The sequence below is a fragment of the Anomalospiza imberbis genome, chromosome 3, assembly GCF_031753505.1.
Source record: "Anomalospiza imberbis isolate Cuckoo-Finch-1a 21T00152 chromosome 3, ASM3175350v1, whole genome shotgun sequence".
Classification (NCBI taxonomy): domain Eukaryota; kingdom Metazoa; phylum Chordata; class Aves; order Passeriformes; family Viduidae; genus Anomalospiza; species Anomalospiza imberbis.
This window is the reverse complement of record NC_089683.1, coordinates 97,105,161-97,131,212: the sequence shown is the minus strand read 5'-3', so window position 1 is coordinate 97,131,212 and position 26,052 is coordinate 97,105,161. Positions and strand designations below refer to the sequence as shown.

General features: G+C 40.7%; 1 protein-coding gene and 1 long non-coding RNA gene across 5 annotated transcripts in view; one reads left to right on the top strand and one right to left on the bottom strand.

Annotated features, from left to right (window-relative positions):
* Window positions 1–26,052, top strand: part of LOC137471505 (uncharacterized) — a 73,405-nt gene that overhangs the window by 15,050 nt on the left and 32,303 nt on the right. The window lies entirely within an intron of this gene.
* Window positions 23,498–26,052, bottom strand: part of EPAS1 (endothelial PAS domain protein 1) — a 76,731-nt gene continuing 74,176 nt past the window's right edge. For all 4 annotated transcript variants that reach the window (XM_068185891.1, XM_068185888.1, XM_068185889.1 and 1 more), the window contains one exon: window positions 23,498–25,765. In XM_068185891.1, coding sequence (XP_068041992.1) covers window positions 25,614–25,765 — 152 coding nt within the window. In that variant the 3' untranslated portion in view covers window positions 23,498–25,613. The remainder of the gene's footprint in view (window positions 25,766–26,052) is intronic.

Genomic DNA, 26,052 nt, shown 5'->3' with positions numbered 1-26,052 from the left:
CTGTCCATGCCAGAAAAACCCAAAAAAAACCAACTCAAAACCAGAAAACCCCACACAGCTTTAACTGTTCCAAAGGATTGTATTTTATGCAGCCCACAAATACAGTTGAACTGGTAGTACCAGTGTCATGGTATTTGGTATTAGGGTATCTTTCCATTCATTCCTGTATATGAAACCATGAACAAATACTAGTGGAAGACACCCAGATGAAGCTTGGCACATGTCCTTGTAGCAATGGTCTCAAACAAATGCAGTCACACAGTCATACTGGTAACCAGGGAAGTGTGTGGTGACACTAGGTACAAGGTACCTACAAACCCTTTGAGTGAAAACCCCCCCGATGCAGTCATTCCCCTACCCCTTTGGTGGGAAAGGAGCTGGGTGTGCTGGGGCAGGGAGTGGAAATCCAGCTCTGCCCCATCAAGGAGTCTAAGAAAGGAATGAGTAGAGATGAGGATGAGATCAAAATGTGTTACTTGGGGAGTAACTACGATCACAAAATTTGATCCTGAAACATAATCTGGAAGACAAAAACTGTTTCAATAACAATGCTTTGAGGCACAAGGGAAAGGAGGAATAGGGTAAATGACTCCGTTGTTTTGTAAAAAACCCCAACAAACCCAAACCCCCCAACTTGTATTTTTTGGGTGATGTTATTTTTCCAAGTGCAAACACATAAGAGAGTTGTTAAAGCAACTCTGTCAGGTGCTCTGTGCCAAAAGGCTTCTGTTCTCTTCCTGAATGGGAATTAGTTATATTGTTCTGAGTGTTTTTAGAGGAATACTACAATGTTTGCCCTTAGAGAACTTGTTATCTATGATAATCAGGGTAAAGCAACAGCACTTCAAAGTGAAGATAAAAATACAGATAAAGATATTTTTCCACCTGTGACCCTATTATCCCACTCTATATTTCTTATTCTCTATTTTGACCAGGTTGCTTCTAATTGCTTTTCCATTCTTCTGATAAAATAATTGGCGGGTTTAGTTGAGGTTTTCTGAGCTGAAAACTGATGTCTAGCACTTTTTTATTTTCTTTTTTTTTCCCACGAGAATGTCTTGCTTTGTGGTTGTTTGAGGAAGTTGACTTCAGCAATTTAAAATGTAGTCATGGCTTATTTAGAAAGAGACACTGGCTGTTAACTCAAAAATATATGCCTAAATATGCCAACAGGTGCAAAAGCTGCTAATCACATGATGGCTACAGGAAACCTAATAACCATAGTGTTTGGGTTAAAGACAGGTCATGCTGATAATTAAATACAGAAGGTAATTTTTTTCCATATTTTTTCTTCCTCCCCTCTCTGTTCTATGTTTCTGTGTTCTAGAACTAATATGAAAGGTTGTGACACTGATGAAAATCAGACAGTCATAGCTGTAGTAGGAACAGAAATAGAGATGTGAGGTTAAGCAGATGTCAGCGTCACAATGAACTTCTGTGCTCTTTCAGGTCACAGCTTTTCAAGTACTTTCTATGTATTGTAAAAATAAAGGTCTTGAAAGAAATATTTTCACAATATTTTCATATTGTGAAAAATATGAAGCTAGAGGTCTTATGTAAAGCACCATTTGGGTTTGGTTTCTAGGGCTATGACTTTCTTTCTCATTGTAAGGGGAGAGCATGCACACAAAAAAATCTTTGGGGTAGATTCCAGTAATTAATACAGAGAGGCCCTCTTCTATACAACCCAGTCTATCAGGCCTGCAGTCTGGACATGTAAGTACATATAGCCCATGTCAAAGCTCTGTATCAACTGAGTAAAATTTGTTAGCTTTCTGCATCACAGATTTCTGTAGGCAGGGGAAACCTGGAGATTCATCCTTAGCTGTGTTCCAAAGCATTTCACACGTTTGATATTGTTGTGCTTGCTGCTTGAATGTTCAAAGTGCAGGTTACCATTTTACTCTTACTTTTCCTCCCCTAGTCATTACTTTATGATATAAATTGCCCCAGAGTTGGTTGGTGCCATCCTACCACTCTACCTAATTTGGAATAACTAAAACATGTTTGTGCAGCACGTAGCTACAGCTGGTACTTAGAGTTGTAACATTTCTGTTTGAAGTCTACTTCCTAAGGATGTTTAGGGAAAAATCCCAGCAGCATTCTCCAGTACCTATTCTTTCTAGGACAGGAAGAACATCTGCCTGCCTATAGCAAAGGCAGTGCTCTCAGAGGATAGGTCAACCAAGCCTGTGTAGCAGGGATAGTCTTCCAGCAACAAACAAGGTGATCTAGGGGATTCTGTCCTACAAAAGGAAAAAAATAAGCAAATCATCTCGTTAGAAGGCTTCTTAGAGGGCTCTTCTTCCCTTATCCCCAGCAGAGAAAGATAATGTGAAGAGCAAGATTTTTATTTTCCAGGATGCCTCCTGACATGGTGAGGTGAATTCTTCACTGTCTGGCCTCTGCCAGTGTATCCTTGATCTTGAGACTGAAATCTGCAGTTGCAGTCCAACACCTTGCTTCTTTAGGCAGCTTGTGCTGCTCTCAACACTTTGAAGCTGTACAGGAGATTGAAGTTGCTAGGAGTTTCCCTTAAGATTGTAACTGTCCCATTTCTTTCAGTATTATGGTAGAAAATTGATCATGAGGTGAAATTAGTAAGAAAATATGTAATCTAGATTTAAGTGACAAATGTGTAGATTTTCATGCTTCTGCTTGAGGCTTCTTACTTGCAAGGTGGGAGTATATGAACCTCACTTCTCTAATGCAACAAAAGTCTTGAGTCCTTTCATTATAGACCATTTCTCTTGGTATAAAATCCCATGCAAAGTGATGCTGCAGTATGCAACTAACCTCTGTTCATCCACTAGCTGGTCTTCCTCTTTAAACTGCCACATAAAGATCTTTATATTGTAGGTGTTGATAAGCAGTGATAACCCAATGGTTAAGGGATTGAGTTCAGCTTGTTCTGCTACAAATTTCTTCTCAGGCTTCTACACATTAGACTGTTTGGCTTTAGAGCACATCCTTCTTGACTAGCAAGAGATCTTATAAGATAAGGATGATGTGAGAAACTCCTGCCTTGTAGTCAAGTAATCTCTAGCTCTTCCTACCTGATTTGTCACCCACTGGTATCTCAGGAACTCATCTGTGTCTTGGGTAACCCAACCCTTTATTATACAACTGTTTCCACAAGATTAAAATTTTTATTACTGTTTTAGTAAGCAATCACTCTTATTCTCTTAATTATTCCTTCCTTATGTTGCCTAAATGTTCACATTTGCATGAGCTTGATTTGATTGCTTAATTATTTTTGAGATTTCAGTGTATTTAACCATTTTCCAATGTGATATTTGTAGTTTTTACCTAAGATGAAAAACATGTCTCAGGTAGACTAACACAGGATATTCTGAGTTGGAAGGGATTCACAAGGATCATCGAGTCCAAGTCTTAAGTGAATGAATGGCCTGTAAGGGGATCAAACACACAACGTGGTGTTATTAGCACCGTTCTCTAACCATGTGTGTCTTCTGAATGTTCCTTGGAGATTAGAGCAGCATGTTTGCTTCTCTGGATTCTCCATACTTTGTGTGTCTGCTTGAAGCTGCAAAGCACCACCCACTCTGGGTTACATATATTCTAATTGTGTAGCTTTAGAAGAAACTGTAGAGAGAAGTGGGCAGAAAGCTGTGGTCTCATTGCCATTACCATACATGATTGGAGAAAGTATTCTGAAAGGCTCTGCATTTTAGAAAAGGCTAAAATAAACAGCATTTTGTGGTAAATATTACATCAGTGATGGTGGGTATTTTTTTGTTTTGTTTTGTTTGGGGTTTTTGTTTGTTTGGATTTTTGTTTGTTTTCGTGTTTTTTGGTTTTTTTTGTTTTTTTTTTTTTTTTTGTTAGCGGAAAGCAAGGGTGGAAACAGAGTTATTGGAATATTATATCATGAACTGGAAATGGGGCTGATCCAGGAAACTGAGAGGTGAAGAAAATTATTTGCATTGCAAAAGGTGCACAGTTCTCTCCTGCTCTCCTGCTCAGTGTTGAATAAAGCCACAACAGATGCAGCAACATCAAATCTGTTCCCCTGAAAGGAGGAAGCCACCTTTTTTTAGTTAGTGACAAGTCTTGAAGGGAGCAAAAGGACTTAATTTTGTTTGTATTTCAATATTGCTTTTTGCTCCTATATCAGCTTTAAAATAGCAGCCTGCTGTTGCTCATCTTGCATAGCCTCATCTATTCTGTGCCTGAGTGAGGAAACCTTACATCCCAGAGATACAAAGTTCTTGTTGATAGCTTGAGGGAGGCTTTGAGGCTGACTATACCAAAAACCACTAATCTGTGGCAATTACACTGCGCCTTTCAAGGCAGCTTTACCAAAAGACCTGTTGATATAAGATATGGAAATTACAGAGCATGTATATATCACTTGCAGTGGGCTGAACTAGAGCCTTTCTTTCCTAAATACTTGTCCATGTGTGAGGATTCACAGGAAGCCTGTGCAGAGCTGTTATTGTTGAGTCAGAGTCTGTGCTGTGTTTTCCTGGAAGTGCTTGAATAGCCTGTTGATGTCTTTGAGTGTCTATTCCCGTCACTTCAGTAGAGACCTCCATCAAGTGCAGTATTTGGTATGAACTTCTGGGGTTTGCATGCAGGTATGCAGGTTGCCTATTAGAAATCCAGGATTCAAATTAGATGAAAAAAAGACTGAATTTTCCATGTGGGATTGGAGCTAATCACACCCCAGTGATTTAGCAGATCTCAGCCCTCCTTTTCACCTGCTGTGTTCTCTTTATCACTCTCCTCTCCTGTCTCAGTTTGTCATTCCTGATCATCTCACCAAGAAACTGAGCACTGAACAGCATTTCCTGAATATACAGCTTTTGTACTTCTCCTTTTGTTTCCAGCTTGGATCTTCCCACCAGTGGTATTAGTCTTTCTTCTTGAGAAAAGGAAGCCCTTGGAGAGTTGGGGAAGGAACAAATGCAGCTGTGGTTCAGTCTGCTGCAGGGCAAACACTGTGTGTTTGGAGATTTGTACAGCTCTCTGCCTGCCACGACTGCAGCACTGTGGAGGTAGAGCAGAGGTTAAAAACCAGAACCTCTGTTGTGCTCTTGCCTGCCTGAACAGAGTGCTGAGGTCCCTGCTGTTCCTTGCTAACAGAGGCACTGTGCTAATACAGAAAAGTCAACATGAACAGTGAAGGGCAGATCAAGTATTTGGTGTCCTGGAAAAGAGAAGATATTTTGTTACATGGTGCACAATACAGCTTGGTTAAGCAACATATGTGAGCCAAGAGGCACGGGACAGGTGATCTGTTAGGTGTGTGAGATGTGCCAATGAGCCTGAATGTGGCCATCTGCATAGGCATGAATCAAGTTCACCCGGTTCACTGAAGGTGAATCAGGATTGAGACATGAATACAGAAAGCAACAGATATATCGTAAAATACAAAACCAAAGCACAAGAAGTATTTGAACATTGCTATGGTCCTGTTGACACAAGAAAATGCCTTTGTGCTCTACTGAATCCATGCTATTCTGTAATTAGAGGCAGAATTGAAAGCCATAGATTTACAAGATCAGTATCTGATGTTCTTGGTCCTGTTGAGCTGCTATTTTATTGGCATTGCCCTGTAAAATATTTATCTTCTGGGGGAAAAAAGAGTTATTTCTTGTGTAAAATACTGAACTTCCTTGAGATGGGCTCTGTGTTTGGAAATAACTAGATAGGTAAAGAGACAGAACACTCTGAAATACCTGACTTAAAAAGAGGTTACACAAGTTGACTGTAAACTGGAATCTGGGTGTGCTTCTCACATTCACACTTATTTTGTGTTTAAATCAATAGCAAGTCACATAGGTATTCACCTGTGTCCTGTAGATATGAACAAGCCAAACAGCTTGAGAAGTATTTTTCTTATTCCACACTGACAGCTGCATGTGGGAGAAGACTTTAACAGTGTGCTCTTCAAGTTCATGACCTTTAAGTGCTTGCTGTGAATGTCAAAGGTAGGACAGCAGTTGTACACTTTGTAATGAGAATTATTACCTAGAGCACTTTTCGACTCTAAATACTTTATCTTATTCAATAACAACCAATGGATATTTTCACTTTACTCTCTGAAAAGCTAAAGCAAAGACAGGCTATGTAATTTCCTCTCTGAGGAACATGTTGGTCTACATGTTGCTGTAAGGGATAAATTTCATTCTTGGAAGCAGAAGTCTGCATTAATACATTTTATATTTCAGCTTATATTTCAGCTGTGGATTAAATAAAATTAAAAATCACTTGAATGCTACTTTGGCTGGAACTCAATAACTCTTTGTTCAATTTTTCCATCTATGACAAAACAGGTAGGATTACTAATGAAGTCTCTACAATTGTTTGGCAACACTTACAAAAGACATTGCATATGAAGACATTCTAGGATCAGTAAGTGAAAGAAGAATGGCTAGACTAATTAAGTGGTTTATAGTGTTGAAACACCTTGTAAGGTATCAGAATCCCCAATGGGCAAAGGAGTGAAGGAGGTTATTCTTGGGCATGCTCACTTCCCATTCCTAGCAAATCATGGTTAAAGATCTGTCAATTCAAGCTTGAAAAGTCTGGAATATAACCAAAAACACAGGAGGTGAATACTTCAACTTTGCGAAAAATCCTTAACTCAGGAGAGGAAGCTAATGGTCGTACTTAATAAGAAAGAATACAGTTTTAAAATGTGGCTAGTAAGTCTCAACTCTGCATTTTTCACAGAATACATAGGAGAGCATTGATTTGGAGTGGGAAAGAGGTAAAAGAATTGCTCTGGCAATAATTTTACGTCTTTTTGTCCCCCAGCAACAAGTTATGTAGATGACCTAATGAATAAAAAGAAAGACGGTTTATGTAGACCCCACAGTACCTGTGAATTCAAGACAGGCAAGCCTTTGGCCAGGAGCTGTGAGTGATGTTTGAGCCTGGTGAAGGATCACTTTTGATAAAGAAGGGCTCATTTTCAGAAAGAATGGGAAGAACTTGGACAGAAACCTGCCTACTGGACAGAAAGCCATGTGAAATAGGGGAATAATTTCTACCTTCTTTATTCTCCAATAAGTGTTAAATAATGTAACACAAAATTATTGCCTGTCCGGCAGCTTCTTAGTAGTATTAGAAGTTCATTTACTCCTTTCCCTTCTCAGCTTCTTTCTCTATCATAAATTTGCTTTCAGGTGAGGAAATGATCTAAACTATACTAAATGTTACACTGGGAACAGTTCACACTATCATGTTCCAGACAGGAGAAACCCTGATTCTAATTTCAGGAGGAATATTGGTACTGGTATGCCCTCAAAACCCATGGGGCTATCAAAGTCAAACCCATGTGGAGTGTGAAAATTTTGAGATAGCAGAGAGGTTTTGTTCTGGTGTGCAAAAGATGACAGTGTGAAACCAAATAGGAAAAATTAGCAATAAATTAGTTAGTCCAAGGATCTTTGATCTTTTTTTCATTATGACTGTGTGCTTTATCAGGCCCTTGTACATACTACCAGTTAAAGACAGGACATTTCAGAGGCAGCTCTGAGTAACCCTGTGTAATAATCTGTCTTCTGTCTCTTGTCACTGCCAGCAGAATGGACCAGGAGAAAGATTAGTATTCAAAGAATAATGTTTGGTGGTTTGGGTTTCTTTAGATACTGTGCCCAAAATGCATATTAAGTCATATCTTGAGATGACAGCTTTTGCCACCTAGGTCTAGAAGGGAGGAATTTTTCTGATGTCTTTTCATGTCTGATAATGGCTGTCCATTATATGGGTAAGAAAACACACCAGAAATTGTGATTCTTGCCAACATCTCAGGAAGTTAAGCATTATTGGTGATAATTATGCTTCTGGCAACAGGTTAAGCCAGATGTTCAGAAGCAGCTGCTGTCGACCTGTTGACAAAGTTAGTTTCTTCATGGTATAGTGCAGTGATTTTTGGCATCCTTCTAGGGAGGAAGGGCATAAAATTATGGGGAAATGAGACTGAATGTAAATTGCAACAATATGCTGTGGTGATAGAAAGGTCTATCAGTAGTGGGTAATGAATCTTGAAAATGGTAATGGCTTTGCAGAGGGTAGAAAAACAGTTCATGGGCATCATTAGTCAGTGATTTCTGCTCATCAAAATCACTTTCAGGAGTGGCATATGGATCTGTTTCAAATAGTCTAGCTCTGGATTGTAGGAATGTGACCTAGAGGCTTTTCTTTCATCACAGGTACTTGAAATTCAGGGACCTAAGGTTTCTTTCTTTGCTACTAAGTGTTGTTGAGGAAATGAAATAAAAGGTTATAGTGGAAGGTCACAGGTACTTCACCACGGGCACAGTGGAGTGGAAAGGTACAATAAGCTTGGGTCTAACATTTCTTGAACCTTCACACACTTCTGTAATTTGTGACTCTCCTTCAGAAACAGCCCAGAGAAGGCATCTTGGTGACTGTGGGAGCAGTTTCATTGATGATCACTTGTTATCACAGTGAGGATTTTATTAATTTCCCGTAGATAAGTAAGCTATGCAGGGAAGTGTTTTGAAAGGGCTTTAGTGGTCTGTTCTCTCCAATGGATTCAAGAAGTGAGTTTTAAAAGCTTGTGTTTATGGATAGCAAAATGTAATGAGGTTTTGTTTTCTTTAATTTCATACTATGACTGAAAATGTTGTGAATGGGATGGTTTTGCATCTGTAAGTTAGCTCAAAAGGCCATATGGTCTTAATCGTACATTTGCACAGATAATTCAGTCTCTAGAGCAGAGTCCATTTGTGTTTGGTCATCTCTGAGAAGGGTAAACAATTCACTCTGACAGTGAAATGCATCTTTCCTGTGGGGTCTAGGAAAATCGAGAAGCACAGACCAAAGGGAAAAAAAAAAGAGGAATAAAAGTTTTAAATTTTTTTACATATATAAAACTGAAAGTGGACAAGCTTTAAATATTGTGCAATACTGTAACTGAATTCAATATAATTTTGCTGTATGCGCATCTCAGATTTACTTAATTAAATTGTCACCATTTATATATGCAAAACACTTGATGCCTTCAGAAGACAAATATTGACTACAGTTGTAGGTCATCATGACCAAGACCGATTTCTCGCCATGAGAGTTTTAAGTTCCAGTCCCCAGAACCTCAGGTGTTAAGATCTTGTTTGCAGGAAGTCAGACATTTGCCCTCTAAGCACCTTCGAATGAGATCCCACATTTCAGCTTTTGGTATTTATGTGCATGTTTGCACATGAATGGGCTTACATAAACCGGAATTTGTGTGCTTCATTGCTTCACTTTTCTTAGGTAAATGCTTATGAAAAAAATATGCGTGCTTCTGGGAAGAGCCCCTTAACTTTTTATCAGGGCTAAACTATTTCAGGGATCCTTGGGGGATGACTGAGTTCGTTTGCGTGGTTTGCTGTCCTTCAAACGACCATTGCTAAAGGGCAGGCTGTGTAGAAAAATAAGGTCATTTCCCCCACTGCTTACTGGAGAGGCATAGAGTTTGTGTTTTTTTTTAACTCAGTGTTGCACAGTTGTTTTAATGAAGAAACATATGGCATAGCTGCACTGGTCTAGATGTTCTTTTCTGCTTACTCATCCCAGAGGGCTTAGTGTCTTGCTTTTTTTTTACTGAAAGTATAAACACTGTCTAACCATTGGGGAGACTTTGTCCCTGATCAGATCTGCTGATGTTAATGTTTCCTGGAGGAATGAGTAAGAGCACTTTAGTAGCAAAAAAGTGGTTTTGTATTGAGGAAAGATTGTAGATGAAAGTATACACAAGGTATTGCTGTGTGTTTCCCTGGCATAAGTATGAAGAGCGGATGGGTGAGGACATGTTATGAAAACTCCAGGAATAAATGAGATAACACTGTGATGTTCCTTTATTGTTCTTGGTGTTAAACGGTATTAGTCTGTTTCATAGTGTATTTGTGTTGTTCTCTTCCCCAAAAAGTAACTAATTTTGGGCTGTGTAAACTTTTTCAGGTCCAAAATTTCACCTGAAATATATGGGAGGAAAGGGGGAACCTGTCTTCCCTCCCCTTCCCAGTTATAATCACTAAAGCATATTACTTCATATATTTCCCATTGCACAAGTATTCTGCCTTTAAGCATGTTGTTTTAGATCTAAAGCAATTGAGGGAGGAGATGGTAATCTGGGAATTTCCGTGTTTATTTTTCTTTTGTTTCCAAGTGTGTACCCTTCATGATATTCTGTAACATTTCTTGACAATTTCTCTGCAGAAAATATTGAAAAAAAAGTGAAATAAAATTAAAAATTTATTTAACAGCTGTAGCTGGAAATCCTAGAGTAGTACAGTATCTCTTGTTTCTTCCTTTCCTAAGGTGGATAACAACTCAGTATGGTTTTAAGGTCGATGTTCTATGTTTAAATCAGTGAAACAATCTTTCAGTCTTTCACGTCTTATGATTAAATTCTGAAGTCTCTGTGCTGAGGTCAGATTGCACTATCTGAGGACATGGAAGGGAAAAACAAATGAGATTGGAAGGGTTAAGTGTGAAAAATAACCATAACAATGTGACTTTTGCTGCTGGTGAGTTGTTGACTATCATTTGTTCTGCAAATGATTTTGCTTGTCCAAGCTATGTAGGGTTGTTAGTTATGAAATGGAATTGAGGCACTGTTACTTAGTTTTGCTCACTTTGCGGAGCTGAATTTCCTTCCGAAAAATACCGTGGTTCCTCGAGAGTATTTAAAAAACTGCAAGAACAGCAGCTGGGCTGGGAGATGGTGAAGGAACATATGCAAGACTGGGATTCTAGATTAAATTCAGCATTTTGACTTGCCTGGGGCAATGGGCAGGGTGTCTGCTGGCTGCCTTGGACCTCCTCGTTCTGTCCAGGGTGGTCAGTGCATCAGGCTGTAGTTTGAGTTTGTGTGGTTTAAATTAATATTATTAGTATTAACTGATGCTCAGGCACTCAGCCCTGCCACTCTTTATGGTTAGGATTTGGGAGCTTAGCTGTTAGTAATTGCTTAGCTACAGTGATACAAGTGCTGTAGACAGGAAGGCTGTCCATCAAACAGGAAGAGTGTGCTGCCCTTGGAAATGCAGGGGGAAGAGGGTGAAGTGTGATGCTTTCTCTCCAGTTAGGAAGTGCTCTAGTCAGCAGACTTCTGGATTATTTAGTGTGAAATGCTGGTTTTGTAGATGCAAGGGCAGATAGGCTGAGCCAAAAAGAAGTGCACACCAGTAGGGTGAAAGCATTACTGGTGAGTGGTAAGTGCTTAGAGGTGGAGGTTGATTTAAATACCTCCTCTACATTGTCATCCTGTGACTAAAATTCCTCTTTCTTGCTCAGTATAATAGATATCTATGGTTATCTGTTGAGCCACCAATGTCTTCAAGGTACCATTCTTGGAGGTACCAGCATGGAGAGAAAAATCCCTGCACCAGAGATCTTCAAATCTGAAGGGACCAGTGAAGCAAGGAAGACAGGGTCCCCTGCCCCATCATCCTTCCACACCTTGGGTGCCTCCCAGTGTGGCTGCAGAGCCTCTTCCTTCCCACAGCCAGCAGCCAGGAACCTGCTCTTCCCCATGCAGCACACGCGCTCAATTTCTGAGCGTAGCCTCCAGACTAATTGTCAGGATCTTTCTCAGCACTCTCAGAAGGTCTGCAGACCAGGTGCTAAAATAAAGCAAAAGCTGCTGTTGGAAGTTTTTTGGCCTGGTCACCATTTCTTAGTCCTGCTGCTACAACTGATGCTCCTCTGCCACTTGCCCTGGTGACCTTTGGTGCACTCAGGAGGCTCTTGTGGCCATGGAGAGGGAAGATGAGCCCCTGTGTCATTCTGGGGCACAGGGCTTTCTAAGAAGGGGTGCAATGTTGTGGTGGGGGTGCTGTTGTTCACTTCTCCACTCTCTCCATGCTGCTTTTTGGCGCTCTCTGCTGTGCCCGCCGTCCCTTCCGTGCCAGTGCGTGCCGGTCCCCCCTGGCCGGAGTGGTGCCCAGCTGGGCCGTGCAGCTGGACTGGTGGGGGCAGAATGTGGGGGCAGCCCCCGTGCCAGCTGCGCCCTCACACAGGAAGGTCTCCACAGGCTGTTCCCGCATCTGCTGGAGAGGTGACGTGTCTGCCGCTTCACCCGTGGCGTGTGGCTTGCTGCCCTTACAGCTGCGCCAAAGCCGTGGGGCTCTGTCCTGTCCTCCCCCCCCTGCCCCCGTGGGAGGATGAGCGTGCCTGGGGATGCTCACGAGGTGGTGACTGTCTCCTGCTCTGCTCAGTGTGGGATCAGCATCTGGCAGCACAGAAGGGACTTTCTTCAGGTTGGTAAAACACAGATTGTGCCAAAAAACAGAGAGAAGTCAGGAGGTGTAGTAGGATGCTAGAGGCTGCACTCCCTTGCCTTGAGGAGTGCCATCATCCTTTTCCATTGCTCTTCCTGTGTCTCTGATGGCTCTAAATGATATTACATCCTCCAGATTTAAAGCTGCTTGAGTGAGTGTTGCCATATCTCCTGCTCTTCAGCCACACACTCAGTGAGCTTCCCTTGCAGGGCACCCAGCAACATGACTGGTATCTTTTCAGCAGAAGGTAGTTTATCTTAGGGGAGTATTTCTTACACAGTCTTCAATTAACATCTGACATCAGCACTGCTGAAAGAAAATGCATCCCACCTATTGTGCAGCAGGTATTATGGGGCTTCTTAAACCGCACAATTTGGTAATAACCCAACTCCTTAATTAATGTTCTTTTTCTATACTAAACCCAAGCTGCTCAGGCAGTTTTATTCTTTTCCCATGTCTGGGAGGCAGTACAGTGTTTAAAGACTTAAGTAAAGCTTCATGTTGACTTTTAATGACACCTGTGTCTTGAGGCTGGTTGTGGGGGATCACTGTCTGTCATTAGTCAGGCATCTTGTTCAAGCTTCCTACACCAGTTTGTTGACAAAAAATACCACTGTTTTGGAAGAAATCTGACACCTTTTTGCTCTATTTCTTTAACTGATTTGTTTGCTTTTCTTCAGCTCCTGTGCAAAGGGAGTCTGCCACCCTAGAACTGAAGTCCTGTTTGAAATAACTAGTATTTACCTATGAAATATTCATGAAAAGACCCAGGGATTTTGTTTGCTCTTTAATTATTCCTAATTAAACATCAGAGGATCATTTGAGATAGTTGAAAGCTAAAATTATTTTTCTGCACAGAATTCTTCAGATCTGTCAGCTCTCAGTTATTTTCTGCCAAGGTACTGCTAATGAGGGCTCAGGTTTATTTCCAATGAAGGTGGAAAACAAAAACACTTTCAAATAACTGGTAGCTCTGGGTGGTTGTAGGCTCTGGCTAATGGTCATGCACACACGCTGTGGTGGTAGCAGCCATTAGACTGGTGCTGTAACCCACCATGGACTCTGCCCCAGTCCTTCCACATTTGTTTCTGCAGCCAAACTCCAGCTGATATGGAGAATGCCTCTAGGTGATAGGTGTTTTTGTTCCAGGAGTGGGAGAGGGAAGGAGCAGCAGGTGAAAAGCCTTTTTTGTTTGCTCACCAGTGGTGTTCCTCCTTTCCCCAAGGAATGTGCTGGAGGTTAACTTAGGCAGAGACCATAAGGAGTAGTGTTGGCTCCTGCTCTGCAGTTGTAAATCTGTCTTCTGACATCTTTATCCCGTCTCTGTGGACTGGCTGGGGACAGGAGGATTAATAATTGGTACCACTTAATTCCCAATAGCCACACTGATGTTCTTGGTGATCTGTGAAGGTCTTACAGCTTCTGTTATAGCCTGGGATGTATTGTAGCAGGAGGGTGTTTCTATGTTTGGCTTACAGTTTTAGAAGGAAATGGATTGCCTGGATTTTGTCTATACATACTTTGTGCTTTGAACGGGACCGTAGTCAGATGTAAACCATGGCACTGTGCTGCTTGTGCTGTCATCAAGTTACAGGCTAAAAAGAGAAACTTGCCCCCTCTCCATTTCCATGCCCCTTTACAGGTGTATCCAGATGCTTTCAGAGAACTCTGAACCACAGTTGAACCTTATATATTCATTCTGAGCATGTCTAGTGACACTCGCAGTAAGCTTAGTGGAATGCTCCTGATCCTCTAACTCTGTGATGTACTTGTCACTTGTTCAGCATGTGGTCTGGGCAGCTCCTCAGGCATTTAGAGGATCAGAAACAAGCCTTGCTTGTATGTGATGTTAAAGAAAAAATATAAGCCAATTTCAGAATGAACAAATTAAAGCCAAGACAGTTTAGATTGTGATTTCAAATTTATCAGTGTTGTTGGAAGGTAGACAGTGTTGGCTTTTGTGGTATTGTCCCATAACTGAGTGTATCCCTTCTAAGTCTCTTGGTGCATCTCTCTGTGTTCCCAGTGATGCATGACAAAAAGCTCTGAGGAGCACTGGGAGGTTTGTATTGCAGCCTGGGATGAATCTCCAAGTAGGAATTTCCATTCCTCACCTCTGGCTTCTGTCTCATGCATTGGGTTATCTGTATATGTGTGGTTGATGGTTTAGGTGGGCCGAGGAACCAGGAGGCTCCCAGTCCCCAGGCAGGTCCTAGACATGTTGTACACAGCCATGGGGGAATCGATGACTCCATGTGCTCAGCACAGCACAAATTCCCTGCTGCTTGCAGACAGGCATTTGCTCACTGGACCGTCCTAAGCCCCTGCTTTGGAACATATAGAGCATACTTGTGACCCTACCAAAGCAGTTAATAAGATTTTACTTTCATTTAAGCGTGCTCACAAAGTGGAAAGCACTGTGACTCCCTTACAGGAACATACAGCCTGAGCTCCTCTAAATTACAGGGGATGTTGTACTGAGATGGCTTTATGCCTTAAGGGTTTAGCAGAAAAATTTTGCAATGCCTTTTTTTTTTTGCTATTACTTGCAAACAGGAAATGAATAAGCAAAGAAAGACCATTATAACTGTGGTTTCAGAAGCTGTTCAGTTCGAAACAAAGAGATTTCTTCACATTCAACCTCATTAGTCTGATTAGTGGGCTTTGAAAATGAAGCATGGAAAATGAAACATGACATGGACATGAATTGATTATACTAAAATCTACACAAACTGCTGCTTGGAAATGAAAGGATGACAGACATCTTCTCTGAGCTGTTTAAAAAGTTACATTTTCAAAGTAGCTCATTTTTTTTAGAGCATGTAAATTGCATTTCTGTAGCTCTTAACAGGAGACATGAAGAAGCTGAAAAATCCAAACGAGCCTGTCAGGTGATTTTTTTGGTTGGTTGGTTGTGGTTTTTTTAATAGAGCAGAGAAACATGAAGATGTAATAAGTTATCAGTAGAAAGATATGTTGGGCAGGAACAGGTTATAACTACGTGGAAATTGATAACGGGCTACTAGTTGTTTCCATTTAAAAATTGGAGAGAATACTCAGCATTATTTTCAGAAAGGCCTCTTTGTATCCTGCTGAGTTCTGCCTTCAAATTCACTCTGTCCTGTTGCCTTATTTATTGTAAAAATACCTGTTTGTTTGGATCTTGATGGAAGATCCTGAAGGGGCATGATTTTACTCTTTCAACATTAGTTCAGTTACTGACACTGTGTGATACAGGTACAGCAGTCTCCTGTTTCTAGTGTTGCTGTACAGCTACAACATATTATCTTGAAAATTGGGGTTTGAATGCCTAGTTTTCTTAACAGAGTTTAGTCCTTCAGGCCCCTTCCTCTTTGGGTATGAACTGATTTATTTCTGCATGTGTCAAAACTAGGTCTGTCCAACTGCAGTGTTAGTGCTGCACGTGACTGTGACTGGCCACGTCCTTTTTCTTCAGTAGCTCATTAAAAAAAAAAAAAAAAAAGTAATTTGATTGTATGTTTCGGTGTATTTCGAAGAAGTATTTTGAAATACTGCTTTCAAAGATTAGTCACACTAGTACAGTTAAGATCCCAGAACTCCTTTTGTAATTGTGGAGTCTGCATTTCCAGTAAGTGCATCTGGAAAAGGATTTCTGATTTCTGCTGTTGGACATTGTGGAAAAATGATCTGGAGGTATTTTCTCAGGAGAAAAATTTGGCATTTTGGTAGCGAGGAAAGGAAGGGTGTGGCTGGGAGTTTCCTACAAATTGGAGAGATATGTGATCACTGTGAAATATTGTGAGTAAGGGGCTGAGCACAAGTGTGCTTCAGGGGGACCCTGTCATGCTGCTTTCAGCCCTAGCAAGTTGCTGCCATTATGGTTTGGCTCATTGGGAAGAACAGGATAGGATACTGGTGTAGGAGGTGTGCTAAGTTTTTGCCCTTTGGGCAGTGAAGCTTGGGGGTTTAGTGAGAAAGTAGAATGCATGGGGTTTGGAAATCTTCCTGGATATTCCTTTTGGAAATGTCCTGTTAGGCAACTTTTGCCATGAATGATGCTGCTCTGTAATGCATAGCCGCAAAGTATTTCCATGAACCGTGGAAGTAATGCATTGCCAGGCTTATTTACCCCCTTGCTCCATATATAAGTGAACTGTGCATTACCTACTTTAAACCTAAGTAGATGAGTGTTGTAGAGGTGACCTGTGTTGGAGACAGCTCAGGAAATGTGCAGCTTCTTCAGCCACTGTGCTTCTGGCCCATGACTTGAGGAGCAGCAGTGTCTTACAGCCACTGTGTGTCATGCAGCATGCTGGGTGCTCCCATGCCAGGATCAGGAGTGCCTGTGGAGAGCATGAGCTCCTGCCACAGGCTGCGGAAGACCCATTTTTCAGGGTCTTGTGGATGGTGGCACCTTAGCAACCACTAATTTTGTAGGCACATGGAATTTATTTCCTAGGCATGAGTCAGGACATGATTTTGCCTTTAAGAATCAAAATACTCTTTGAATGTTTCCATGGGAAGGGGGGACTATATAGGAAAAAGGGAAGGGGGGAAGAAGAAGGATCACTTCTTTGAGCAGGTTTTGGGACAAGTGCTTTGAGTATGGCCATCATGGCAGTCTGCCATGCAGAGGCAACCGTTGTGGCTCTTAAGTGCTGGGCACAGGCACTTTTCACTCAGTTTATTATTTTTAGTGTAGGTTTGTGGAATTTGTGTAATTTAGCTAAGTGTGTGTGTTTCTAATACAAACCTCAGTTTAAACAAACCCTGCCCAGCAGGGACTGTTGCAGAAAGAAGAATGAGAGTACTGTTGACTTGAGCATTCCCTGTTCCCTGTGTTTCCATTGAGTTCCAGATATTTCATGGGTTCCTGGTTCCTCTGCTGGTTAACCAGACAAATATTTTAGTGACTTTAAGATGATTTCTTCTTTGTTTTGAATGAGGGGAGGAGAACGTTTAGGGGGAGTTTGAAGAAGTCCCTCTAAAAATGAAAGTAGAAGTTAAAATGTTTATTAAGTATATAAAGATACAATTGATGGTTAAAATAGCCAGGTTTATGTCCACTTTTCAGAGTGCTTGGGTGACTGTTTGCTGTGGATCTGGGGAAGGCAAAAAGGGGTGCTGGATAAAAGCAAACCCACCATGTAGTTGTTCAAGGTCATTAAACAATCTCTTCTGCAGAAGAGAGGTTTCAAGAGAAAAGAGGGAAGTTCACCAAGAATTATTCAGTGTTGGTGTCACTTTTATCTTTGAGATTTCTGTGGTGATCAGAATGGCTCTGAAATAGATCATGCTGTGCACTCCAAAAGCCAACTAATGATTAAAATGGAAGTTGTGAACAACAACCTGTGTTAGAAGGTGTCAGTATGTTAAAAAATAGCACCTCTGTAGTTGAGCAAGGTACAGGAAAACTCATTGTGATGTTTGCAGATGAAGTTAAAATAAAGAAGAGCAACCTGTTTTCCCAGTAAACTTCCACTGGTTTGATTTCTGTGAACTCCAGTGTGTTCTGGGGGCTGCAGTTAAGGACAGCACTATCTGTGTTAGCAGTAAAGCGATAGACACAATTAGTATTGCCTGCTCTTCCAGGAAAAAAGCCAATGGATGTCATGCGACGGATCTAAAAATGGATGGTGACAGCACCCATTTTATGCTTCATTTGATCCAGTGTAATACTGTTGTGGGCTGCTGTGTGGAGGAGGGGATGAACTAAAATAATATGTATTTGTATTGATCATAAGGCTCATTATATGAGGCAACTTTTGTGGCTTGCCACTTAGAAGCTTGTGCAACTTCTGCTACAAAATAATGTCAGGGAGCTGTGTGTTTTGGTCTGGGGGTTTGACAGTTGTGGGTTTTTTGTATTTGCGCTTTCCCCTTCTATCTCAAATTTGGTGTTTACCAACATCTTGAGAAAAGGAGAGCAAGACTTTCAGGCTGCTGGGTTTGTTTGATGTTCTTTTCCCACTTGAGAACATAAAATATAATTCAGTTGCATAAACAGATGTAACTGGGAAAATACATTCCTGCCAATGTCTTTAAAAAGAGCTTTGTTCTGGAAAATTCTGCTGAATTGGCGTAGTAATCACTTTCCTGCCATTCTCTTCAGTGGACATACAAGCGGGTTTTAGCTTGCTTGTGTGAGTCTTAACCTTTGATTTTTCCGACTTACAGGTTACAACTAGACTGAGAGAGATCCCCGTGGATCACTCTCCTCTGAGGCACCTCGGGGTTCTCCAAATTCTGGGCAGCCAAATTCTGGAGTGAGTGTATAAGGATTGCTCAGGCCTTGAAAATACTGATGAATGAGTTCGACTTGGAAATCAAACCCTTTGTGAGCTTGTTGGTGTCTGTCAAGTGCATAGCAGAATTTGGCAGCAGTCTAACAAGTGTGTGCACCTCTCTCTGTCTCAGGCTTAATTCTTGTCCTGAACATGCAAGTATTTGTATGGGAAGAAGGTTTGGGGAGCCACAAATATGGATTCTCTTCCCACTAATGTTAGTTCTGTGGTGCTGATAGGACTAAAAGAGTAAACCCACCCTGCTTCACTTATGGCTGGGAAATGGTTCTGGCTTTACAGATCAGAGTTCAGCCATCTGGGGAACTTGCTCAACTCTGCTCTCATTTCCAAAACTGCAGGATAAATTATGTGCACATCTGAAATTTGTTGGTGTTTTTCTTGAAGCACTGTGTCAAGGGGCTGATAAAAGAGACACTATATTTTCTGTGAGCCAGCAGAACCCATACCCCACCACTGCTTGCTAGAATAGCAAATGGAAACAGGCTGAGAAGAATGTCTGAAATGACTTGGGTAGTATTGCAGCTCCTGGGAGGATGCACTAACTCCTTGTAAGTTAAAGCATTAAATCTGCTTTCATGTCAGTGAAAGGATTGTTATCTGTTATGCCCAGTGGTTAGCGTGGGAGTGGGGTTTGGACATTTTAACACGAGCTTAACCCAAGAACAGAGAAGCTGAGGTTTGGGTGGAAATGGCTGGGAGTCTGGCTGACCATCATATCTAACAGGCAGCCCAGGCAAGGACATGATGAGAAAGAGCCCACTCTGCAAGTCCCAAAATCCTTGCTGAAAACTGCTGCCTGCAATGAGGGCTGTGTAGAGATGGGGCAGACTGGAGCAGGTTTGTCAGGAGGGGAAGGTGAGCTGGGCTAAGGGGAAGGCAGCATGAGGCAGAAATCAGAATGCTGAAATCATAGACCTATGCATGTATTGGGGGCTAGTGGAAGGAATGTATCAGGGTTAGAGGAAAGGACAGGAGTGAAGACTAAGCAATTGTCTGCAGGTGCTTGCTGCAGCTAAGAAACACATTCAGCTGTGGAGAGACTAGAGGACATTTGATGTTTGATGGATGAACAAGCCATCGAGATGGTGGTGCTGTGCTGCTGTGTTTGATCTATGACCTTTAGTCCTGGCACTATGCACTGGAGGGGGACACCAATAAGCCTGGAGGAGGCAATGCTTGAGGTAGTTTTCTTCTGGTTTGCTGTTGCCAGTGCTGTGGGGGGACAGCTTCAGTCCCTAGAGCTAGTGCCAGTCCTTCAAAGATCAACAACCACATCTCAAATATTAAAATATGCCTGGTGCGAAAAAGTCACTGTGGTTTCTGGTGCTGGTGCCTTTGAGGATCTAGCTTGCCAGTTTTTTTCTGTAATTCCAAGACCTAAACACAGACATTTCAAGTGAGAAGTTTGGGGGATGGTGTGGTAAACACATTTCTCTCTCTCTCAGGATTTTTCATAGAGGTGCACAGAGAGAAAGAAAGAGAAAACAATTTATAGTTCTGCTCGTGTTTTTCCTATGTGGAATGTGTTTGGAGAATGTTTACCTGGGGTGCTTGCTTGATTGGATTCTGGTGAGGATCGTTTTGAGCCTGATGGTCAATCAGATCCACCTGTGTCGGGACTCTCGCGAACACAAGTTGGAGTTAGATTTGGTAGTTAGAAAAAGTAGGTTTGTAGTTTTAGTATCTTCCTTTATATAGTGTATTAATGTATTATAGCATAGTTATAACAAAGAAATCATTCAGCCTTCTGAACTGGAGTTGGACATCATCATTTCTTCCCACTGGGTTCACCTGCATTTTACAATAGGATGGTTTTCTTTCTTTTCTTTTCTCTTCTCTTTCTCTTCTCTTTCTCTTCTCTTTTCTCTTTCTCTTCTCCTTCTCTTCTCTTCTCTTCTCTTCTCTTCTCTTCTCTTCTCTTCTCTTCTCTTCTCTTCTCTTCTCTTCTCTTCTCTTCTCTTCTCTTCTCTTCTCTTCTCTTCTCTTCTCTTCTCTTCTCTTCTCTTCTCTTCTCTTCTCTTCTCTTCTCTTCTCTTCTCTTCTCTTCTCTTCTCTTCTCTTCAGTTGGGTTTTTTGAGATGCAACCCAAGTGAAGTTAAGATGCAGGAATTGCCACATCAGATAGTATCCAAGGTATGACACAGCTGCTGCTGCCTCCAGCATGTCAAAAACTAGTATTGGTTGACTTGCAGGTAGTCCTTGCAAGCCAGGCTCATGAATTTGCTGCTGTTCCCTAATGAGACATCCTAACCACATTCCTAACTGGGAGGCATGACTGAAAAGAATTAAGTAACTCCTTTATTACAGGAATTTAGGACTTCTTCAAGGAAAATGTTCCATGTGAGACCTGTTGCACATCACAAGCTTCCAAAACTTCAGGCTGGCTTTCAGTCAAATAACAACAAAACATAGCTAAGGTGTTTCTCACTTAAAAAAAAAATTTGTTTAGTCAAATACATTTTTAATGCAAACACCAAAAACTGGGCTATGTCCCAGTTACTGAAGCCTTCCCATGGTGCTTTTGTTGTATCAGTTAACTAAGGAAACGTCAATGAACTGAGCCTGGAGCAGCAAGAATCCACGCTTGCCTCCCCTGCAGGCAAGGGTGGGCTCAGATGCAGCCCCAGGAAACCAAAAGGCAGCCTTTGTGCTGTGTGTTGGTTTGTGCTAAGGGAGCAGGACAGGGATGTGTGACAGACCTTGTCCTAATAAAATATTGTTAAGGACTTGCTTTTTTCTTAGAAATTATTTCTTCCTCCCTTGGGAAGCCTATAATTAGGAGTTGGAGGGGAAATTAAAAATAAGTTGTTTATTTAGATGTAGAATAATATTTCCTGTTCTCCACTGTAGCTCTTTAAAAAAATAAAAAATATACACACACACACACACACACACACACACACATGTATGTGGCATATCTATGAATAGCTTTATAAAGCTCTTCAGGTAGAAATAACAGATTAAACCTTTACCACCTAGAACTAGAGCATCTGTGCATTAGTTTTCTTTGCGCTCTGCCTGCTGCTCCAAGTGAGTGTGATGAATCACGTAGTGTCTGCAGATCTCAGTATGGCTTAGGAGCCTGTGTCTCCAGTGGAAAGACAATTGGACTTTGTTACCCAAGTTTACTGGGCTTTTTTGTGTTTTTATTAGTAATCACATGTTGAGAATTTCCTATTGTATTTTGTTCTAAGTATTTCTTTGATAAATATCATGAATCTTACCTGAGTGAATTCTGTGTTCCAGGAAAAATGGTTGCTTGATCATTTTAAAAAGATGATAGACTTGAAAATCAGCCAGAGGCAGAGACCAGCCCAAGTCATGAGAGCTTGGCAAAACAGGCCAATTTTTCAGCAGAATGTAATGAGTGTTGAACAACATCAGTGGGATCAGTGCTGTGCTGTTAGAGATACAAAGTCTGATGCCAAGAAATGGTGCTTTTAGACAGTGAAAGATGATGTACGCTGAATTTTAAGCACTTCCGCTGGCCTACTGGGGAGAAAAAAAATTAAAAAGCCACCATAAATCCCTATTCAGCTATTAATTCATAGGTTGCATTGTGTTTCTGACCAGGGTTTGGGTCTTTGGGGTATGTAAATTGTACTGTCAGAGTTTAGCTGTCCAGAATGTCCATATATGTAAGGAAAAACTGTTAAAGCTCACTAACATGAGAAGTGTTTAGCTGTAGAGGGGGAAAGAAAAAAGGCAGCTCAAGGCATTACCAGTATGTTCCTTCAGCTATTTGAACACGGGAATGGTGAATGCAGGACCCTCTTAAGTATGAGTGTGTGAGCAATCAGCTGTTTGGACACCCCAAAAAATAATGCCTGACAGCACTAATTTATATTAACAGTTAGCTATTGCACTCTTCAAAAGATAGAAGTTGATCGTAACAGGTTAATCTCTATTTCAGAGATAGGTTTTTTTTTGTTTGTTTGGGTTTTTTTTGTTTTTGTTTTTGTTTTTTGTTCTTTTTCCAATACTCAGCTGGATTAGGATCTGCTGTGCTAAATTAGTCCTGGGGACATTTAGACAGACTAAGGGGATACTTTAAAAGGGAGAGTTTTGTATAGTTAATGTTAATTACAAGAGATTTAGAGGCAAGGATTTGCTTTCCACTCCTACAGAGTGTCCAGTCTAAGAAAGAGGGTAACGATAGCCCACTTTTGCAGGCTCTTCACAAGAATTGCTGCTGCTTGAGCAGCTCACTGCCATCTGTGTGGGCACTGCATGTGTCAAAGGCAGGTATCAGAAGGATCAAGCATTAACAGCTTCCACACGGCACTGAAGTTTAGGTGCATGTTTGGAAATTAATTTTTTAATGTGTCTGTCCTCCTACTATGTGATCGGTGTAATTACACAGGCAAAACTGGCATTTTCCACACAGAAAAGGACTGACCTGTTTAACAGCAGCATTGGGAATAATGACTACTGTCAGAGTAAAGCAGAGGCTTGGAAGGATTTGATGGGGAAAGCCCATTAGTCAGGGGCTTGCCAAGACTGCTAGAATATGATGGCTTCTGTTTCTCCACCAAAACTCAGGTTGGGAACTGTGGCAATTCAGCCTCTGAACTGTGATTTGCTGGACTTAATTTTTCTCTCTTTTTTTTTTGTAAGCGTAGCATTACAAAAGGCACCCTCAGCTCCTCAGATAGAGTTTTGAAATAGAAGCAGTGGTCTGAGCCACAAGACAAGTTCCAGAAGGGCAGTGGTCGGCAGGGCATTAATTCTTCTTGTGAGGCAAGCCAGGTAAACTCTACAAAACAGTTGATAGTATGGACCTTTGGCAGGCTCCTTCCCAGCTCTCAAACATGGGTAGCATTTGATTGTTCTTTCAGTCTTCAAAGATCAATGCAAACCTTTATTTTCTATAAATAATTTAATAAATACTTTTGTTTTACAATGATACAACAAATAACAAATTCATAGCAAATGAGTCACAAAGAATTTAGGATCAGTATACTTTAATAAGGTATCAGTGTCAAAATACATTTCCTTATCAAGTTAAAGTTCCCATACAGTTATAATATTCTCAATAAGAATTCAGCAATATAGATTATGAAATAATTATGATAAAAAGTATGATTAATATTAAGACATGGAATATTTTTTCAGAGTGTTTTAGTAAACTGTTAGGGTATAACATTTTTAATGCTGAAACTACACAAATAAGAAACAGAAGAGCAGTATTCAAGTGTCTTTAATCCTTGAAGCCTTAAGTCTGTGCCACTGCAAATTTGTCAAATGTGGATGGCCAGTTTTCATCAGATGTTGATGCTTACAATAAATTTTTTCACACAGTAATATCTTCACTTTACGAGTAGATTATTTTTGGTAATAAACCCTTGAAAGATTGCCTACAATAGGGAGTATATTTTTTTTACATCATGTACCCATAACAAAAGGTCTTCAGCTTTTCTAAGTATGTGTGGTTAAGACTCGCTTAGCACAGCGAACTCAGAAGTGCTCTATGAACCCAAGGCTCTCTCTATGCAAGTGTCAGTGCGTGAAATAAAGCAATTTTATACACCATGCTTCAGCAGACTCAGAAGTCGCAAAAATATATTTTTGTTCTAAGTTTCTGGGCCAAATTTTTACCTTTAGTACTTTGCCACTGTTTAATTCTCTTCAGTGAATCTATAGTGATTTACACCAGTGGAGGAAACAAGATAGATTCCAACACAGATCTAAGTCTGTATGTATTAAATCAGAACTGCTCACCTGCCTTTTATTGTATTATTTTTTGCTGTTAGAGATGTTGTAATTTAAACTTTCAAAACCCTTTGAAAGCATGCAAAGCTCTATTTTTAAAATATGTGCATGACAATTAATGATAGTTGAAAAAGAGCTCTGAAAATGTCTGGCTGCATTTTAATGACTTTTTAGCTACTGATTAATTTAATGCAAGTAAAAATGAGAGACCTCCCTGCTGGCTATTCATCTCACTATGCAATCCCTAATTCTTTTTGTCAAATTATAACTGAGTTAGCCTAATACACTGGAAAATACTTGTTGAGATTTTTTGATTCAATATTGCAATTATATTGCTAGTTGGCATATAAAATGAAAAAGTGTAACATTAATTAGAGGTGTTAGTACTGGCCACTGCTCTGATTCCTGAAATATCAGCAACATCATAACAAATACTACAAGTTTCTAGCAGAAACAGCTCTTGAAGTAGTTGTGTCATAGATATAGCGAAAAGTACCAAGAGATGATTAACAACTGACCCAGAAAGAGATAATAATTAAAAAAAAAATCTGTTTTGTGTAAAAAATAAAGGCAACAACAAAGAACAAAACAAGAAACCTCAACACAAATGAAATCAGAGGCCTAAATCCTCCACTGGGGCAAATCTGTAGGACTCCCCTGGCTGTAGAGCTAAGCCAGGTTAAGGCAGCTGAGAATGTGACTTGCTTCTGAGGAAAAAAGCTTAAAACGTGCAACTTTCACAGATACCCACAAACATTGCATTTCACCATTCACATTTCTTTCAACAAAGTGTATAAAATGAAGGATGGGAGGCAGAAGGCTAGGATTTTTTCCTTAGTATGGTTTTCCAAAAGTTATTAAAGTTACAATAAAATAAATGCTGGAAAACAGAAATACTCAAAAGGATTTTAATTTGGCAGATCAACAAAAAACTGTGGTTGGAGATCAAATTTGTTTCATTCATCTTTGGCAATAAAAATATATCTTTGCAATACTGCAGCCAAAGTATCACATGATGAGGCATTTATACCACAGCTTTTTATTAGCATGAAATTTGAAAAAAAAAAATTCAGAATATAAATTAAAGGTAATGAGATAAGGGGAGGGTAATCAAACTCTCTAAACACCACTTTAATTGCAATACAGAAAATACAGTAGAAGTATTTCTTTAATATGAATAATAAAGTAAGTAACTTCAAAAGGCCACTATTTGGTAATGTGGACAACAGGTTCAATATCTAAGTAAAATCCTGTAAAAGTGTACTGGTATTAGAAATTGTCTACTTGCAAAAATATATTTAAAACCAGAAGCTGTTTGAACAGTATAGGCCGTGGAATATTGCGGGGTCGCTCAGGTCGCCTGGTCCAGCGCTCGGAGCAGTTCGCTGCCCTGCAGCAGCATCGAGCTGCCCAACACGGGCACGTTCACCTCACAGTCGTATCTTGTCAGCTCGGGCAGCAAGTAGGGCTCAAAGGAGGGCCCCAGCAGGCGACTGGTCATACCTGGAACATGGCAGTGAAGTAAGTTAAGGTGCTGAGACTAGAAAGGGCACTTGTTTCCTCCCACCTCTTCTGTTTACAACAGTTTCATTCTATTTTTATGTCAATATGCCTCAAACCACTAGCAGCTCCAGGTGTCAGAGCAAACCTGTGCTCTGCCCCTCCTTAAACTGCTGCAAGAGTGTCACACTAACAAGTGCAGTTTTTCACCTCCACCCCCAAACTGAGATTGTTCTGAGAAAAACCATATTGGTGCAGATGAGAAAAGCTGTAGTAAAAGACATGGTTTC